Source organism: Cygnus atratus, chromosome 9 (assembly GCF_013377495.2).
Source record: "Cygnus atratus isolate AKBS03 ecotype Queensland, Australia chromosome 9, CAtr_DNAZoo_HiC_assembly, whole genome shotgun sequence".
Taxonomy (NCBI): domain Eukaryota; kingdom Metazoa; phylum Chordata; class Aves; order Anseriformes; family Anatidae; genus Cygnus; species Cygnus atratus.
In genome coordinates, this window is record NC_066370.1 from 26483674 (window position 1) to 26504528 (window position 20855).

Here is a 20855-nt window from a genome sequence, read left to right on the forward strand (position 1 = left end):
GCAAAAAATGAACATGGTACAGTGCCTAGATGAAAAGGTGTTGAATCTTTCAGATTTGACAGATAACTTCATAATTCAAGGTTTTAACATATTTTGCCCCAGCTGCAAAATCCTGAGTTACTCTTCAAATATAGGTAGATGCTGAAGGCTTCTGCACTTCACTCAGAAAATTGTGTATGCAGAAATAGTTCAAACTGTGGCTCGATTCACATACATCTATCTACAATTTCACCTATTCAAAGATCAAAATTTTGTATTAAACAGTTTGCTTTCATGCATTTTAAATGGCTACACAATACAAAATAACTGTTTCACTTCATACAAGATAGAAAAGCAACTGTGTACTCCTTCACCAGACTGTATTACTCAGAGATAAGCAGATTTTGTTACAACAGAAAAAATAAAGAGAAACGAAACAGAAACAGAACATGAAAATTATATGGCTCATAATCATCAATGATAACCTTTATAATGTACGGTTCGCTTATCAGATATTACAACATTTTAAAATGTCACCATCTGTTCAGGTTCACAGATCTGCTGTAGAATTACCACCGCTAACCTCTGAAGGACTATGAGCATACTCTAGCAACAAATTAACACCAAGATTTGTTCAAGTCATTCTTAGGACACTGCATGAAGTCTAGTTGGAGGCCACTAACTAGCTGCATGCTCCAGGGGTCAATAGAGTCCAGTTGAGCATAACATCTTCATTTATCATCTGGATGACAGGACAAAGCATACTCTCAGCAAGTTTGCAGAAACTGGAAGTATTGACAGATTTGCCAGATAGACGGTTGTGCTGCCATCCAGAGAGACCTGCAGAGGCTGGATAGGGACCATCTCTATGTAGCCTCATGAGGACCTCTCTACTTGGAGATATCCACAAGCCATCCTGGACATGGCCCTAGACAACCTGCTCTAAGTGGCCCTGCCCGAGCAAGGGGGTTGGACTAGATGACCTCCAATGGTCCCTCCCAACCTCAACGAGACTGTGATTCTGTAAACAGCAAAGAGAGAATGAAGAAGGAACAGGGAGTAAAACTGTGGTACTAGTCTGGAAGTTACAGGATATTTATTTCACCTTAGAAAAACTACCTTTTTAAGACCTAAAGAAATTTCACAAAATCAAAAATAGTTGAGATTTTAAGGGACCTCCACAGATCATCTGGTCCAGCCCACTGTTAAAGCAGGGTCAGGTATAGCAGGTTGCCTAGGACTGTGTCCAGTTGGGTTTTGAGCATCTCCAAGGACGGAGACTCTACCACTTCTCTTTGGCAACCTGTTCCTGCACTCAAACACCCTCACAGCAAAACTACTGTTTTTAATATTAAATTGGCATTTCTCATACTTCAACATGAGCATATTCACAAATTGATCCTGAAGGGCTAGTAGCTGATACTCTAGAAACTAAAACTTAATAAAATCTGATCTTTTAAACATTCTTCTAACATTTTTGAAATACTAGTGACCAGTAAACAATGTCAATATATCTTTCTTACAACTTAGGCAGCCAGAAAAAAAATGCATAACAGCATAAGTTTATTACAATTGCAAAATTATATAAATAACAAAAATAAATAGTATTTCCTTTAATCATCCCTTGTTCTCCCACAATACTAAATAAATACCAATGCTGTTTCTCTCATGAACAATGCCTTCAGATAAAACCAAGGGATAAAACAACCTCCAATACAAAATCTCTAGCTATACTTAGTTCTAATGTAAAAAGGAAATTGGATACCATGTACTGTTCAGCAACCCTGTGGCAGGCCTGTAGCTTTTTCAGTGCAGCTAGACGAAACCTGAAGGTTTCTTTAGTCCATGTAATCCACAAACAAAAGTTCTGTTCATGTTACTTTTTAACAGGATTCAGGGTTCCCTCAAAAGAGGCTGGGGTCTCTGCAAGGTTCATCTAACTTGGCTGTTCATTTCCTTCAATCCCTGAACAGTACAGAGTGGCTGAGTAATTTCACTGTGATTCTCCATTTTTCCCAGACCCACTCAAATCCAAGTAGCTTCTAAGGTACTTGTACATCCTGAGTTAGTTAAAATTGAAATTTTCTACTAGTTTACAAGGCTCAAGTGCAGCAAGCAGCAAACTGGGAATGTAGGACTGTGAGAGAACCTGAAACGTGGTATTTAGCTTTACATGGCATTTCTTCAAAGAAAATATCCAAAACATAGTATTCTTTGATAATGCAATAATAGGGTCAAATATATCAAAAAGCTCATCAAAGTAGCATTCAGGATGAAAGGGGTCAATAAGCAGCACTCAGTACGTATTCTTCAAAAAACATTAAAAACAAAAATTGGACTGATTTCATCTTTGGGGTATGAAATCAAGTACCACTGCAGTCACACACAACTTCTCAGTAGACAGTTCCAAGAACTACTTTTATTTCACAGTCACAGTTTAACCTCTCTATATAAACAAGTGGGTGCTTAAGGTACGCATTAACAGAATTACAGATTCAGTGAAATCAGCAGCAAATCAAGGCATTTACTTCTACAGGCACGAGGTTTCACCTGGAATACCCACAGCCTCTGTTATCACAACTCATTGCCTCCTTTTGATATTTATTTAAAATAAGCTATTAATCCAAAAAACAACATGACTGCATGTGAGGTAACTTACCCCTTTTCATAAGTAAATTCTTCCTTAAGAGAATTAGCTGATGCCTCTCCAATGAAGACAGAAGGAATGTCAATCTTCTTTAAAATTTCAACTGTATAAAAAAAAGGATGAGAAACAGTATTACACAGGCACTGTATGGGCACTCAAGATATAAGACTTGCACAACATGACACTATCACAACATAAAGATATATTTTAATTTAGTTACAGACTGATGCACATGCACGCTACTACTTTATGTCATATAGTAAAGCGGTACTATTTTTCCTACCGATTATCTATGGGCTTTATTGCAGGTATAGAAATCAGAATTCGTAACAGAATCTTACCTTACTAAGGGAGCATATTATTACAAAGGGAGCATAAAATACATACTCTGAGAAAAAGATGTATCATTAGAGTAAGTTTAACCAGAACATCAATTCTTACTTAGAAACTTGATAAAGTCACACAGCTTCACTGATTTCCAGAATTTCTGTGAACTTATATCTTATGATCTGGTACAGTAAATTTTAACCAGTCTTTCTTCCCTTCTTTTCACCCTAAAAATGAATGAACACCCTGGAAAGGTCAAAAATCAGAAAGAAGAGAACAAACAAATCCCCTATCTTTACTTCAGTCTCAAGAAACTGTAGGGAACTATCTTCTGTCCCCTTCCCAGTTACTAATGAGGGCAAAAATAAACTCAAAAGACGCAACTGAAATGAAAAATTATTGAAAGATAAATCCTACGTTCTAGATTTTTTCCTTAGCTTCAATTTGTGTTGATTTTGCACCTCTCACTTACGCTTCACATTTCAGGGTCAAAAGCATCCTAAGTTTGTATCAAAGTATTCTGGTTCCCCAACGTAAAAAGCATGCATGGCTTAACGTCACTTCACACTACCCAAATCTGTATTTATTGTGAACTTGTTCTACATTTGATTTCATAGTGAACCCTGAAAATAAGTTTTATGTGGGTTGGGAACTCATTAAAACTACTTCCACATAGCTTACTGGGCTACTCATCTTCCACTTAGTTTGATGAAAGTTAATGTTCTAGCTCACTCTATGGTGTTTCTACTTTGATATTTTTTTGTTCTCATTCATGTTCTTGCTCCATATTCAGAAACCTCAAGACACTAGACATAATAAAGAAACTCCACAGAGAAAGTCGTAAGAGCGTTATAGACAAAAAACAAATACCATAAAGCAAAATCGATATTTTGACTAGATTGCAAGATGCTTTGAATATAACCACTTGAAGAAAGGATAAAGTCAGAACGGCTAGCATCAGAATAAATCAGAAAATGGCACATTGATCTCTAAATTCTTTCTACAAATGAAAGACTGAAAAAATACGTACATGCGATATGCATTACAGAATGGCCAAGGTTGGAAGAGACCTTGGAAGATCATCTAGTCCAACCCTTCTGCCAAGCAGGATTAACTAGAGCACATAGTACAGTATGGCATCCAGGCAAGTTTTGAGTATCTCCACAGAAGCAGATTTCATTTCCAAAGGAGTATTCATAAGAAATAAAAGAATCCATTTGTTCAAAGGAACAGAAAAATGCACACTGCAGTTCAATAGCAAAATGGAACCACGAACCATTAAGTAGTCATATTTTGAAGTTTCATTTACTTCCAAAAGAGTATTTTTCCCCTGTATTTCTAATTAATAGTCAAGACAATTAACAGTACATTTGCTATCTTCCACATCAATCATACAAATCTATCTCATAAATTCAAATTAAAGGTAAACCAAAGACACACTCAGAGAACATACAAACTCAACACTACGTATAATACACAAGTATACGTATATGTTCTTATACTAACAACTCCCATTTTAAAGCATTAAATGCAGGACGATTTGGGGTTTGGAGCGTTTTTTTTTTGTTTGCTGTTTGCTTGTTTGTTTTCTTTAGGTTAAGTGTTTTTTGTTGGCTTTTGTTGTTGTTACTGTTGTTGTCTTGGTCGTAGTCCACCATAATACTTTATACAGATTTTAATATTGCTTGCTCTAGTGGGAGAAATGATTTTCAAACAGGAGAGAAGAAGTGATACCTGTACTTACTGTCGTTGGATCCCATGCTTATGAGGTCATCAGAATCAACATTGTGAACTATAGCTGCCTTGTATCCAGCTCTCTGTGCATTTAAAACCTGTAAGCCATACAGAGTACTTATTAGTACTTATTAGTACTTATTATTCAAAATGCTGCTTCAGTAACTGCTCTGTCCTTTGTAAGACAAGTAGACTTTCAGGACGTTATGAACATTAGCACAGTTACATTTTCACTTAGAAAACAACAATCACATTTCAAAACAAGATCAGATAATTATTACACTCATATAATTATATGCTGTTCTTCCAGAAAAAGTCATTAAGATTCTGCAGACAGATTTTACATTTAAGTAAGGATAAAACACTTCCATGGGTAGTTTAAAAATTATATTAAATCGTATTAAAAAATAAGTACTATAAATTACTTTGGTAAACTAGAAATTATCATTTTACTCTTCATGAAATCACATCTTTTCTGTGCCATTAAAGAAATAGTTTCTGATACGTGGGCTTTCAAGTAAGGTTTCTCATGGAAAAGTACAAAATAAGTATAGGTATAAAATTCTAAATATACTGTTGACCAACTACATTTCTGAAACATACCAGCTTTTTGGCAATACAAGCAAAGCCAAGGGTCCATGTAAATGGTATTCACTGCAGTGATTACCACTAATGTAAACATAACTAAGTTACAGCTGAATTACTCATTTAGACACAGTTTCTAACGAATACATGACAGTATAAAAGCTCAAAACAAAATGCATAAAGTACTAAAGAACCTTGATGGGCTTTCATCCCATATTCAACTCCTGTTTAAAACTGCATAAGCTTGGTTATAGCTGGAAAAAACTTGCTCTGAACTGAGATAGCATTGGACAGTTATAACGATTATTTGTAAGTACTTTATTTATTAGTTGCAGATAATTATTTAAGGAAACAAATTCAAATACATATTTATGTAATGGGCAAACGGACAATTATTAAGTACAACTGAAAAAACGATCAGACAATTGTTATCAGATCTAAAAAACCCCAGGGAAAATTCTGGTGCTCTTTTTCAAGATCTTTATCCCCTAAGGTAGAAAAAATGTATATACTGAATTTCCCTTCTCAAGGCACAAATCACAGTGAGGAACACAAGATTGTAGAGGTAGAAAATGTCCACTGACTATTCTAAAGAGAAAAAAAGATCTTCTCTAAGTCAAGCTTGAAGTATGAAGCCTTGTTGTATGCCGCACAACAGCAAAAACAGGAGAAAAAAAAAAGAAAGGAATAAGAATTTGAAGACATGGAAAGGATTAAAAAAGACACTGAATATCTATATGTCCAAGATTGTGACAGAATCATCAGTAGAATCATCACTGATAACATACATCACAACTCACAAAATACTGAAACTGAAGAAAGGAATACAGAAATTCATTAAGTAATCTGAACTTTAAAACTTCTTGGTTATTACAGCTTATCCTTGGCTACCTCAATCTTCATATCTACAGAACTGTGTTATTACAACTTCCATCCGTAGTATGAAAAACAAACAGCCAATAACAACTCCAACAAGGGAAGGAAGATTAACAAGTAACAGTATGCACAAAACTATCAAACCTTGTAACAGTAATTAAAATGTACACAGGAAGAGGTGTAAGATTAACTGTTTTCTTACTTGGGTGAAAACCTATTTCTTTTTATACCTATTCATACAGCGATCCTTACATTATTTGGAATAGCCACTACTAAAGGATGGGACCTTATTCTATCATTTTTGGCCTGATGACAGTATTCATTACAAGACTAAGCACAAGACTGAAAAACATAAGAGGGGGAAAAAATTAGAACAGAAAAGAGAAACAATCAAGATTTCATTGATTCAGAAGATTGCTCTAAATAAGGAATTGTGGTAAGAAACCTCTGTCATTCTTGTATTTCATACAAACATATCTATAATCATTTCTCAATTAAGATAAGTTTGGAAGGTAGTGGTAGGAGAGGTCCGGAACTATTAAGTTGAATGTGTGAAAACAAAGTAAAAGGGTATCATAACATTAAGTCTTTTGTCTCTCAAGTTATTGTGAAATACAAGTTAAAATAAACAGACAATTGTTTCTTTCACTGTTAATACTTATTTTTTAATGTAATTTTTGATATAATCCTATCAGCTAAGACTTGAAAATAACATTATCAGATTACTGTTTATCTAATACATTTTGAATGTATATTTTGATGATTACTTTACATACACTTATAAACTACTGACTGCATTACCAACTCACACAAATTCTATTCCACAGTTCCAAAATACCAGATAATTAGATCATAAGAACCAAAAGTGCTTTTTAATGTTAGTACTTGAATTATCTTAATAACTAAAAGACCCATTTCAAGTTAACAAATTTCAGAAACTGCCAAGAACAAAAAAGCAAGATGTTTTTTAAAATGTACTTCTTTAATGAAGTCATATAGCTTCAGTTAGATATAATAATGAACAAACCACTAGTGTACTTCTTCATAAAGTACAAAAAGCATGAAATAAAAAGTCTGCCTCTGGTCTTAAACTGTCACTAACAAGCAGAGAGTGATTGTAAATATTTCCACGTGACTATAAAATGAACTTAATTTCCATTGTCCAAATTGGTTCAGTCTAACATTTTGTTCTTTTTGTTCATTAAAATTGTTTCAATGTTTCATAATCATGCTTATTTTGTCCTCATTTTAAACAGAAACAAATATTTTATTTCTCCTTTATTCTTGTTATTATCTAGGCACTCTAGGCAACCTATCTATGCGCTACCATAAGAAACAAGTATACTACACTTCAGTGTTTTCAAACCGTTTGTTTTTTCTTTAACAGTTAAAGATTGCTTATATACAGCACTCGAAACTGAGTTCAAATTACAATCATGTAACAGGCTTACTGTCCAAGGCACATTGCTTGGAAACAACAACCACAGCCAGGCACCTACTGCGTAAGCTACCGTGGAGCATGGACTTAAAGACACCAGCCTGCTTTGAAGAAAAACGAACTATTGCCTGTGCAATTATATGGACGAGTTGCAACTGTATTCTAGCCACCCTGGGCCCCAAACTAAAAATATTGTGTAGTAAAACTGAAGCATTAACTCATTTTTAAGATATATCTAAACAGGATGGTATAGCTTCTGGATATGATCTCTTACTCCATAGTAACATTCCACTGCAAGAAAATGGAAATCAAATCTATTCAGTAATTATATACTTCAGAGTGCCATCAGTTCAGATTCTCTCCCAAAATGCGCCTAACAATTAAATTCCAAACAGCAAAATAACGTTACTGGAAAATGCAAGCATCTTGAGGAATCTAAGTATTTAAAAAAAACCCCACAGTTTTAGATGTAAACATAAATGCATGCCTGGGAGTCTGACGAACATTATGATGTAATGGTTAATAATGTATTTACTGGCCTTTATGCCTAAAGAGGCAGAGTTTTTAATATCTTGAGGTATTGTTTACTTAAATTACATATAACCCCAGACCATTCTAATAAAACATGTAGCATAATTTTACATGATACTTATTTTGCTGCATGTTTTATATTTAGATAGAAAATATGCTAAATATCCCTACAAGAGGTCAACAATGTGTTTCTCAGTCACTGATGACCAGACCCTAAATGCAGGCTTGAGAAAGCAGTTTTGTAATTATGCAGTTCAAAGCAAAGCACCACCCCCTATTGACAAGTCCCTTCGCACACAGGTCACCAACATGAACAGGAGCTAGGTCAGTTTTAACTAGCGAGAAGACACATTCCAAATGGCTATAAAACTGCTTCAACTTACTTCCAGCCTATACTCTTCCTATTGCTACACAATTTTTCCTGTAAGAAATAGACGTGAAGAAAGAAACAAAAGGAAAAAAGATTGTTTCTGGACTAGTAAAGATGCATCATACACAAAATCAAGAAACAGCTATGCACTTGTATTTGTAGTTTTTAAGGACAAGGTGCTAAATGACCTCATCTAGACTCTCTTTTCCATTAAAGAGTTGTACCAGAGGATCTTTCAAGATTCCCTTCCAAACTGGGTTGGTTCTATGATTCTTTGAAACCAAGATGCGTAAATTAAAAACAGCAGAGTTGAAATTTAGCATGTAATTAGCTATATGGAAAAACAATTCCGTATGTCTTCCCTCCTGCTTGACGCTTGCCTCTAGTCGAGAGGCTTTCCAAAGCTACTCAGAATCTCTCAGAATACTGTGACCAGCAATAAATGTGTGTTTAGCAACAACAGGGTGAAAAAGCTGAAGGCTCAGTCAAAATGCTGACTTCAAGACATCAAGTTGTTTTTAATGAACAAGCAATTACATACTCCACTACAAAATTCCTGACCTGTTACATTAACAACACCTTCAGAATTAACATTGTCCCATAGATTTAGAGGCATCTATTAGACAGGCAAAGAAGATGTGCAGAAGGCAAGCAGTCATTTGCCATCCCTTTTCCCGCTAAACCATATACACAGGTGGTGACAGGATTCACAGTACAGAATACGTGACCTCCCAGAGCTTGATGTAAAACTAGATTACATGAACAACGAGGCAACCTCTATTGCTGGAACCCACTATCTGGGTAGAACTTACGTATTAAGCACAATACTACATAATTAAATATATTACATAACAGGAAGTATGGTTGAATCTCCTTTTATTTCATGAAAGTCAACAACAAATTGAAAAGCTCTATTTTTCTTAAGGCATACTTTGTCGCCCCATACATCAGGTTCATTTATAAGAAAACCATGTATTATAGCCAAATGCAAATCATTCTAATTTTGTATTTTTAAAATAACAGCAAACACTCCACTTCAGCTGCAGATCAAAGTTTATACAATACTTTACAATATAACATCTAGCTGTTGTACCAAATAATATCATTCTCATCCTGCCACTTGTTTATGTCTGCCTGTTTCTGCCAGGCAGCGCACTGTCTCCTCTCCCCATCAACCAACTGTGACACTATAAAATTCTCCCCTCCCTTCACATCGGTATCCACCCTGCTGGGAGAGAGGGATTTCTAAGCACAAGTAAATTCTTAAAGACCTTGAAACAAGGAAGAGGAGAAAAATAACACCTTACCTTGGTATCAAAGTTGCACTCAAGCCTTCGAATTAACACAATAAAAACACTGGTTGAGTTGTCTTTCAGCGGAGGGGGGGCTATAGGCTCACAAGCATTCTCTGGTTTTGAATTTATTAGGAATCCCTGAAAAACAGTAACAGGATATCGTCAGCTTCATTTCTTTGGCTTAACAAAACAGCTGACGGACAAGCATAAGGAAAGAAAAACATACACTTCCATACAACAGCTAAATAAATTCTTACTATCAAATCAGTCCTATCATAACAAAATTTCTGCAACATCCCTACTTATTTTTATGAGAATTTTTGTATCTGCAAAGAATTAGAAAGCTAAGAAGAACATATATTTTTTCCCAGTTATATCATCTGAAGTTGTTAACTCAGACTATGCAGTACAATCCAGTATAAAAAGGAATTACTCTTATATTACTTCTGTGGAACTACTGTCATAAGACACACCCAAAGTAATCAAGCAAACTGAAATGTAACAGCCTGAGAAGCACCAACATAAACTCAACAACTGTCAATTAAAAGGCAAAACAAGAAAATTTCATGTGTGAAATCAACCATTAACACTGAATTAGTAAACAAAATAGCTGGTTTACTATGGTATGCAAAGCCTAGAGATCATGAAATTTGCTACAGTTGAAAGATTCACAGAAGTAAGAAATTCTGCAAATACCAATATAAAAGCAACGTTTGGATTGTTGTAAGTGATAGTTAACATTTCAATACTGAAATCATTTGGAGCAAAAAGTCTCCTAACCTACTGCTTTAATATTTGCTAACAAAAATTCTACAGCTTCTCTCAGAATAAACGTACTCATCTAAACACTGAAAGTACTGATACTAGTCACTCTCCATGATGTGATTTCAACATTAACTACTCATTAGAACTTTCTACCCTACAACTGTAAACACTCAAAACACTGCTGACATAAAAATTTAAGCAAGATAAATGACAAAAAAAATGCATACCAAACAACACTATTTATTTTAGCTCTAGAGAGACCAGAACTTCGCTGCTTCTTTTTCTAGAATACTCTTACTTTTTTGGTCAAATCTCTAAATCATCCGAAGAAGAGCCTCCCAAAAATAGGAGCCTAACACAGTAGCTGCTCTGCTCATGTGTGCATCATTTTCCAATTTTATGCATTCAGTTGATGCAGCAAAGACAAAGTTATAAATGACTGGTAAGACCCGAAGTCCAATATTTTAGCATTAGGAACAGAATTAGGCAAGAGCACTAATGTAACCACTTGTCTAAACAGACTATACTTCCTTGAAAAATAACTTGGCGGGTTACCGGCAACAGAACAATCAGTTACCTGTTCAAGTTGTTCTGTTCACCAGTTTTGCTAGCTACTATTAAGTTGCTTAAGCTACTAGTTTTAAAAATTGCTGCTCTAAGTTCATAGAGAATACAAATACCTATCACTCAGAAGAATCAGTAAGTTTTTCTTTACTATAGATTTAGTAAGTGTTGCACTGATTTTGCACTTTATCTCAGTCATGCAGTTTGAAAATTATACTCAGTTTAGAAAGTCTTGCAAAAGTTTATTTGAATTATTAGCTTTCATTTGTCAGACTCAGACTCTGAATTTTAAAATTCTCTTTTGTTGCTTTGTTTATATAGATATATAAGGTTGAACTTTTTATTAAAAGGTAGGGGGGAGAACATTCGAAGTCCAAAGTCTGTCTGTCTGCTTGGAATTATTTAAAACATGAACATTCTTAAGTATTAAAAGGTTTTTCTTTCAGAAAGCCACACACCGTCAAGACTAACGCATACCAGGTAAAATGGTTTGACAACTTTATTTATTTTTATTAATAATACATCATCACACAACACAAACATTACATCATTAGGTCAGTTTAAGATGTTCTTTTAAGATGTTCTTTATCTTATCCCATTCAGTGTCACCTGGATCAGTTAGAAAGGAGCCATGACCGTCAGCCACATTAAGGAAAAGTGACCTTGGTCACATTAAGGTGGTGACCTTGGTGTTAATTAAGAGAAATTGCAAAACAGAAGTTGATGAGAATCCTTATTCTTTCAGTACTCGTACAAGACACTCAAATCCAACAGGCACAACCTTAATGTACCAAAGAAAGCACATTCTGTTACTCTTACCTCAAAACAAATGGCAAAATTACAGAAGTAACAGAAATCCTTCCAGGATTTTTATTTGTTAACTCATCCTTCCATAGAACACTAGAGTTGAAACCAACAAGTGCTACACACTATTTTTTAACCTGGACACAGTAAGATTGAAAGAACAAATACATAATCCACATGATCTACTGTTGATTTTTATGCTCTCATTCCGTAATACCTTACTTAAAAAAAAATTAAAGCAACAAAAACTTGCAATTAATTCATTTCACCAGAAAAGGTTTTCATCCTGCCCCCCCTCCCCCCCCCCAGTGAAATCTAGAAAAGGTAATGCATGAGCCAGAGCTAAAGCACTTGTATTACTGTCTTGTATTACTGTCCCAGTTGATGTAATATTTTCACTGAAAAAATTAAGACCTACAGTAAGATCTATAGACAAAGTATTCTGGAGTGTACTACAGCTCTTAAAATATGCTATTCTAATGGCAAAGATCGGTATTAGATCTTATGACTAGCAGAGGTTAAATAGCCGAGTCTGAAAAATCTGAGTGATTTAAAAGCTCTGACATTAACACCTCTGCAGAACTCAGACTGTATTCACAAAACAAATACCTTCTGGAGCATTACGAGCCTACAGCTCAAAGGCAGCAATTAATGCATCAGTGGATGGAATTTCATTGACAATCAGGATTCAACTCACAATGCTATTGTAAAATTCAATTTTGATGCTTTATGAAGTAAGATATTAAGACTTTAAAGAACTTTGCTTACTCATGTGCCTGCAAGGTTTACAGAAATGGTTACTCTGCATGGTAACCCTTGAATTTCAAGTCTCTTCTTCTGCTGCTTGTTGAAAAGCCTAAGGCTAACACTAAGAGACCCTTCCACAAAACGCCTAAACGCATCACCCATGTGAAACCTTTGCAGTTCATATTCCTAATAGATTCATATTTAAATGTTTTAAAACTAGAACGAATAACCTTCAGATAAATAGAAGTGAAATGCCAGAAAATAACAATAAAAGCACGTAATTTGTTTTATGCAAATAAAAATCATGAGACACTGCACTACTATGGACTCGAGAAATTATTGTTAGAAACCTAATTCATCAAACTCTTCCACAGTATTACCACCGTCTTAGGTTAGATATATCCTTGAGAGCTTTAAACTCTCAGTTTTCCAGGATAGATTTTATATATATACACACAACTTTTATTTTGTACATAGATATACATTATTCATAAAGTTTACCCAAAAAAGAAAAGAGTACTTTTCTTTTGAGGAATAGATTTTTATAACACTAATATATCCCTTTTGACAGAGAAGCTGCACCAGCAATCTGTTCTTCGCCAGTTTTGTGTGACGTTGTTCCTGTCACCAGTCTGTAACAATTAAAAGCAATATCCATTGAAATTTCTACACTGTTTTGCTGATAGGTAAAATTAGGTTCCCAAGCTTCTCCTAAATCATGTAGCAAACACTACTGAAGTTTAGGTTGGATATTAGGAAAAACTTCTTTACCGAAAGGGTTGTTAGGCATTGGAATGGGCTGCCCAGGGAAGTGGTTGAGTCACCATCCCTGGAGGTCTTTAAAAGACGTTTAGATGTTGAGCTTAGTAATATGGTTTAGTGAAGGACTTTTTAGTGTTAGGTCGGAGGTTGGACTAGGTGATCTTGGAGGTCTCTTCCAACCTAGACGATTCTGTGATTCTATACAGTTTCATGCAAAGCATTTACACAATTTTAACAGGAGTGACAGGTATGTCTGGAACCAACTGTATTCTATAGAGAAGTTACACACAAATCACAAAACATCACATTGCAGTCAAGTAAATACATACATAGAAGCCAAAGGCTAAACATGACTAGACTTTTCTTAATCTAGAAGATAAAATATAGCATATATTCTCAAACACCTTTAACTAGGGAGATGTTCTTCTAAGGACACAGTGAAAGGGAAACAAGCTACTAATGTCAAGCAACAGCTACCTGAATTCCTCACATACCAGTGGAACACAGGCATAAGTGACTACTTTAAGAACAGAACCCAAAGAAAGCACCTACTTTTAAGCTTTAGCATCAGTAATTACAGAATCTGACATCCTGTGTTTTACAGGTTGTACATTAACAAATAAATCCTAATCATAAGCGCTGAACAAGTATAAAATTTTCATCCTATTTCAATCATTATCATGACACTTTTAAAATAATTAAAATCTTGATGCAGACAAAAGTTTCTGTATTTATTTAGCACTTGAACTCATTTTTATTTCTACACAAGTGACTGCACCTACCTAATAGATAAAAAGCTACTTTTTATCTATTTTTGATGTATTAAATTAGCTTACTACTTGGGCAAATCACTTCATCACCCTCTGTTTCTCAATTTAGTCAGTTAAAAACTATACTAGTGCTACCTTCACTTCCCCCCAGAATAAAACCCACTGGGCATGAAAGCAAAGTCCTTTTGAAGTTTCGTTTGCTGAGGAATTCTTACACCAGTTTATTCCTCTTTGGTACTAGAAGAACACCACCAAATTAAAAAGTGATCCACCCTTGCACAACCACATCAACTTCATTTTCATTTACATAAGGCATGTAGAAAAATGCACTGTATGTTTTTTTTCTTGAATTCAACATAGTACACCAGTATTTGACAAAATACTTGAGCTATAAAATCTCAGCAACAAACTTACCTCGGAAGACGTGCAGACTGTAACTGAACTGATACTCATCTAGCTAGTAAACACTTTTCTAGCTGAACCAGCTTTTTACCAGCTGAACTATGACAACAGCTTACAGCATCACCATATACTTTTTTTTAAATAAATTATTTGCTATCTCCTCTGTTTTATTTAACTCAGATAAAAGTGAATTTGTCTTTACACCAGTCATTTACTACTGCCACCAGAAGATATGAATGGCTACTACCTTAGCCATCCAGAAAAAGTAGAACATGCTTTTTCATTGTTGTCTATAATGCTACATTTGTTCAATCTTATTCATAAATAGTCCTTTCCCATTTCACCTTGATTTCCCTTCTTCGAACTTCATTCATCAACACATCTTACTACATTTGAAACCTATTAAGTACAGCAGACACAAAGAACAGCCTGTGGGATTGTGTGTTTTAGTTTTATAAAATACCTTCAGGCCTTCTGCTGGTAGTCTGTAGCCAAACCTGGCAGGTAGATCATCAAAGGTCTGGGTTCCATTTTCAAAGTTATACTAAGAGAAATAAATTTTGAAGAAAATTCAGGTTCGCAACAAGAGGGAAATATACAAGTATAAATACAAATAAACAATATCATTTTTTTTTAATTGAAAACATTTATCAGACATAGGACCTTGTGAAACCATGTCAATGAAGTCACAGAATTACTTCTTCCACTGGTCTTCCACTCACACGACATCATCATTCTTACGTAGTTGTCAAAACAAGAAGTTATTTAGTAAATAATAACCCTGTATGATAAATCTCTTTCTACTGTCTACAACTCCAATAACACCGTATTTGCAGAACAGAATAAAATAAAGTAAAAAACTGAATGTCTGTTTTTTTGTTTTGTTTTGTTTTTTTTTCCCCTTTGAATTGACCTGTGTACAGAGAAGGACAAACAGCTTTTACCAAGTAGCTTATTGTAGGCAAATAATAGACTCCATATGCTGTTATCCCCTCTCAATTCCCTGCTATCTATTTAGGTTAGTAACAGAAAACTAGATCTACAGTTTTGTTTTATACTAACAGTGTGCTTTCATTTCCAAATAGAGGAATGCTGTAAAGACCTTAAATCTGGGGAAGCTTTTTCCCGCTTCCTCGTGACACCTTTTGTAGCAGCATGAGTTGGCTACTCAATGGAGAATCCATACAATAAAAAGTTGAAACTGTATGTATGCTAAAATATGCATTCATTAGAAGTTTTTAAAAAAGTTAATTTCCTGCAAAAGTTAATTATATAATGAGTTGAATGTACATCAGTTGTTAAGTTTTATTAATTCTTTATTGACTCAGCAATATTTAACTGTTCATTATATAATTATTTCAGTGGCTTTAGCACAATCCTACAAATACATGTACTTTTTTGGAGGAAGTTATACAAGATATTTTACATTCGCAATGAACATTACCGAATTTTTACCACTTTTACCACTACGGTCACTATACTGCCTTAAGTTATCAGCCTTACATCACAAAGATTGTTTAAAACTCTACTAACATGAAAAATATTATTCTTAATTGTCACAGAAATTAACAGTTACTTTAAAATACATGTCTTTAGGTGCTGCATACACAAAAACTTTACTGTCAACACCTCCAGCACAGCCATAAATAATACTAACCATGGGAAGAATATTTTTTTTACTTTATTTGTATATGGTTACCCTACAAGATAGCAATTTAAGTTTTGGTGTGGATGCCATCTAAATCAAATATGCATGGAATTCATTTAAGAGATTTATAACATGCCAGAGAATACCTGTTCAGAGTGGAATTCCCTTAAAGTCATTTAAGTGCTTTCACTCTCATGTTATCAGAGCACACAACATCTGTTAAATCATTTGAAAATGTAGTCTATTTTTGTATTAAACTAAAGCATTACAGCAACTCTATTCTAAACAACCTGCTATCAATTTTACGGTACTAATTCCTTAATAGAATAGTTTAAAAGAAGATTCAGTTCTATAGAGATTTCATCTGTGTAGAAAAACTTTCTTATACTTACTGCTAAAATATCTGCCTCCACTGGTAAAAGATTCAGGAAAGCAAATAACTGAACAGTCAAAATAGTGTATATCTGAGTGGCAGACAACATCAGCATTCCTATTGACAACAGCATATTTTAATACCTGCAACAACAACAAAAAGAGTTAAGACATATAGCAAATATTTTCCTCTGTCATTTTACTGGTCTTGACTACAACTTCAACCTCTTCTAAACTATGCAAAAAGTTATTCTATGTTTACTTTTGAGAGACAAGCTTTAATTTAGATGATTGTTTTAGAGAGAGAAATCCCTTTTGCTAAGAGCATGTAACCTCTACGGGTATACATGCATAAAACACAAAAAAAAAGGATAGTCTTTACAACAACAAAAAAACCTGTTCAGCGTAAGTACAAATAATGGGGAGTTACCTTCCCACAACAGACTTCCACTGATTAACCTGGGTTATAGAAAGACAGGTGTGTACAGCCTGATCATCATTAATTCCCCAAAAATCTGACATCAGAAATAGCCCCATGAGAAAGCGGTAGTCACTGATAATCAGAAGTAGCAGGAATGAACTTGCCCTGAGCTCGCACTTCTAAATGCCCTTCCCTGCAAACTCACAACTTGACACCAAAGATTGGGACCCACGTCCTCCACTGGCAAGTTACACCCGACAATTTCTTTATGTAGTGTTGCTTCAGTGATCAACCAGTCTTACAACAGACCCTGATCAGCTGTCTACCAAGGAACTTTCAATTCCTCTTAGAATTAACTATAACATGATCACATGCAGGCAATCTCTTTAGAACACAGAAGTACAGAACACATTATTCCCCTTGCAAAGGCTCACACTTAAATGTAATGAAGTAAAAAAAATAAAAAAAAAATATTCAAGATTCCAACAGACAGAACAAAAGCCATGTGATCCAGCAGACCTCCTTCAGATTGCAAAACAAACAACGATTGAGTGCTACATTGGTCCGCTGACGTCTAAGTCTCTCTAGCACTTCTTCTAGCATCACAGTAAGAAATTACTTGAAATGACAAAACGAAAGGAGTGGTAAAAACCTTACACAAAATGACAGCAAATATGCTGGATACAATACGGCTATACCAGTTACAACAGAAATTCAGAGACAAGTTATAAAAGTAAATTGCACGTGCTTAATATTGGCATTATCAGAACATCTGGATCTCCTCTAACTAGTTTTATTAGCAGAATTCAAAGTATTTCACAAATAATTAAACTGGGTTGCCCAAATTGTTTACGTGATTGCTGAAAACCTCCCAATTGAGGCTTTTTATATAAACGGTTTCAAGTGAATTTCATCATACTGAAGATAGTTCATTCTGAAAATCATGGCTTTGTTGACTTCAATAATAAATTTGATTTAATAATGAATTAAAATTCATTATTACTATTGGAAGGGAAGGAGTAGTGATTTTTGAAAACAACTCTTGTGATTCTCACTTGGTCATTTAAACATGTGATACTTTGGGAAACTTTCAACCAGTTAGAAGAACAGAAGTTACAGTCACAGGAAGTTGTCATAAGTTACAAAATTCGTGAATTTTTATTTCTAAATTAAGATTTACCAGTTTCTCTTACGTGTTATCCCTAACAACCAGAATGTCACTGAAACTGAAGGGCACCCATCCAAAAAATGCAATCTTTTTTTAAGATGACAGAATTAACACTTCAAACTATTACAGTATTATAATCAATAGAGTATATTCAGAACATACCTTAAAATGTACAAAAAGCATTAAAATAATATTAAGTGCTGTTAGAAAATACCAACGTTGTTCATGCAAAAAACATGCACATGCAACCTCCTCCACCAGTTACACACAAACGTATCCAAGAACTGTTACCTCAAATACAATCAATAAAGCCTTACAATTCCTGAAATTCCATGGTTCATTTATAGACTAGACTCTTAATTGAACGAGGCAGCTTATAGCACATAGAAATACAGGTGTATGTAATTAAAGGCTATGTTGTAAACAAAACAAATGCAGTTAAACTTCTGCATTAATCTTGAGCACTTAACATCTGTTTTTCCAGACTATTGACAGGGTTCTCTGAGCTATTCTTGGTGTCTGAGACTGATTTCTTTTTTTTTTCTCTCCCACGTTGCATCCCAGAACTCACAAAACTACAGCAGAGCACTTGCACACTGCCGTCACGGGACAGAACAGGATCATCAGGTCAGAACTGAGGAGGGGAATGTGTTGAGGGCAGCAAGACAACCTTAAATAACTACATGAACCTAGAATACCTCAGACAAGGCATTTCCCATGAAGATAAGGCAGCAGCACTACTGTTGTCTGTACAATACAAAACAAATTTCTGATTAAGCTTTTTACCCAAGTAGAGAGCATAACATTGCTTCTCATCTCAAGATCTCACTGCATTAAGAACACCAGTTTTTAAACACCAGTACACCCCTTCCCATATCAGAATATATAACCTGAGGGAAAAAGGTTCTTCTAGATACAGTCCCTGCATCCTGTCAAAATACTGGTTTCATATCCACCAACATAAACAAGCCTTGGGAGTAAACATATGACAGAAAACATGAAGAAATTGCTTGTTTTGGGACACAGAGCAGACAGGAATAGTCAGCTTTTAGCAACTATCCTCAAACCAAGCTTCATCAAATGCATATAAACAATCAACTATTCCAAAGTGTATTTTTCAGTCAACTCAAAATTTACTTCACAGCAAAACACAACAAAAGACAATTCTTTGTCCACATGCTTATGCTCATGCTTCAGCTCTCAAGAGAACAGCTGCTCCTCTTTCATGAAAAAATTCTATTTTTCACATCTGTATTTAACAGACCGAAGTTATGTTTCGGTATCAAACGGGACTACAAAGCCTAAAGCTATTACAAGCATCAAACGAACACGATAAAAACTCCGTCCCACAACAAACTCAGCGCTTGGGCAGATTGGGCTGCCGTGCCAAAACACAATCAATGAAGTTCATCCCCCCAAAATTCCAGGAGCACAGCACAAAGTTACCCAAGTACTAACAACAGCTTTCGCGGGCACCGCGAACACCTCGATGCCTTCAGCTTTTTGTATTCCGGTGCCATCGCATCGTTGCTGACCTCCACCCACTGCGTTTCTGGGACCCGCCCACAGAACCGAGCCACCGCGCAGAACGGAACTCCGCCGGGCAGGGCCGGCGAGGCGCAGACCGTTCCCGTTCCCGTTCCCCTCCGGTCACGTTCGCCCTTCCGCTACCCGCCGGGCTCCCGGCCAGCCGGGCTCCCGGCCAGCCGCGCCCCGCGCCGCCCGCGGCCTTCCGAGCGCGACCGCCACCTCGGCGGCAGCCGGGCCCCGAGCGCGCGGGGCCGCAGCGGCCTCCCCCCGCTCGCCCGGCCTCCCGCCGCGGGTGCCCGCGGGAGGGAGAGGCGCCGGGGCGCGCGGCGGTGCCGCCGTGACGCCGCCGGAGCGCGCGGCCCCGCGTCGCCGCTCGAAACCGCAGCAAGGAGGCGCGGCGGGCAGCCGGGGCGGAGGCAATCAGCGCTGCGCAACCGACCGACGGCTCCTCAAGCGGCCGGGCGGCCGGGGCGCCGGGGGGGCCCGAGATGGGCCCGGCGGCCGCCTCCCGCCCCCCTCACCTGCGGGCCCGCCGCGCAGAGCCTACGGCCGCGCCTAGGCCGCCTCCATGGCGCGCTCACCTCCGCCCAGCGGCCGCGGCGGAAGCCCCGCCTCCCCGCCGCGCAGCGAGGGGCGTCGGCTCGCGGCAGCCCATTGGCCGCTCGGGCCGTCACTCAGACACCGCCGCGGGACGCCTCGGGGCGGGCTTCCTGCGGCGGGGGGCCGAGCCCGGCCGCGCCGCGCACTGCCCGAGTCCGGGTGCGCGCTGAGGGCGGTGCACGCTGCGCTGCAGAGCGGCCGTTTGCGCAGAGGAAGCCCCGCGCCGGCAGGCGGGTCGCTGTGGCGCGGCAGGCCGTTTCTCGCTCCAGCTGCTGGAGGTGTCTGACAACTGCACGCGCCCTGTTCGGCCTGACGTTGCTTCCTGACATACCAAAGCGGTGGAACCGCGCCTGTGCGGCTGGCAGGGTAGCGGGGAGCGATCGGTTCCTGCGCTTTTCCGCGTGGTTCCGCCCCGCTCCTTCGCAGTTAGGCGGCGGCTCGGGGACCCGCTCCGGACGGCCCGCCCGCGCGCGCTCTCCGCCCGCCGTGGTTGGCGCCTGGGGCAGGGAGGGAGGCCTGG

General features: G+C 37.4%; 1 protein-coding gene across 3 annotated transcripts in view; it reads right to left on the bottom strand.

The window, feature by feature from the left end:
* The window catches only part of RNF13 (ring finger protein 13), a 32702-nt gene extending 11886 nt beyond the window's left edge, over positions 1 to 20816 (bottom strand). Inside the window, exons 1-6 of one of the 3 annotated variants that reach the window (XM_035566430.2) lie at positions 20667 to 20816; positions 16637 to 16760; positions 15060 to 15140; positions 9795 to 9920; positions 4698 to 4785; positions 2639 to 2729 (exon numbers count right to left, since the gene is read on the bottom strand). In XM_035566430.2, the coding sequence (XP_035422323.1) occupies positions 2639 to 2729; positions 4698 to 4785; positions 9795 to 9920; positions 15060 to 15140; positions 16637 to 16750 (500 nt within the window). In that variant the 5' untranslated portion in view covers positions 16751 to 16760; positions 20667 to 20816. Of the gene's footprint in view, positions 1 to 2638; positions 2730 to 4697; positions 4786 to 9794; positions 9921 to 15059; positions 15141 to 16636; positions 16761 to 20256; positions 20407 to 20666 lie in introns of those variants that run through there. The other 2 variants (XM_035566429.2, XM_035566428.2) reach the window with 2 other exon arrangements.
* Positions 20817 to 20855: the final 39 nt, after the last annotated feature.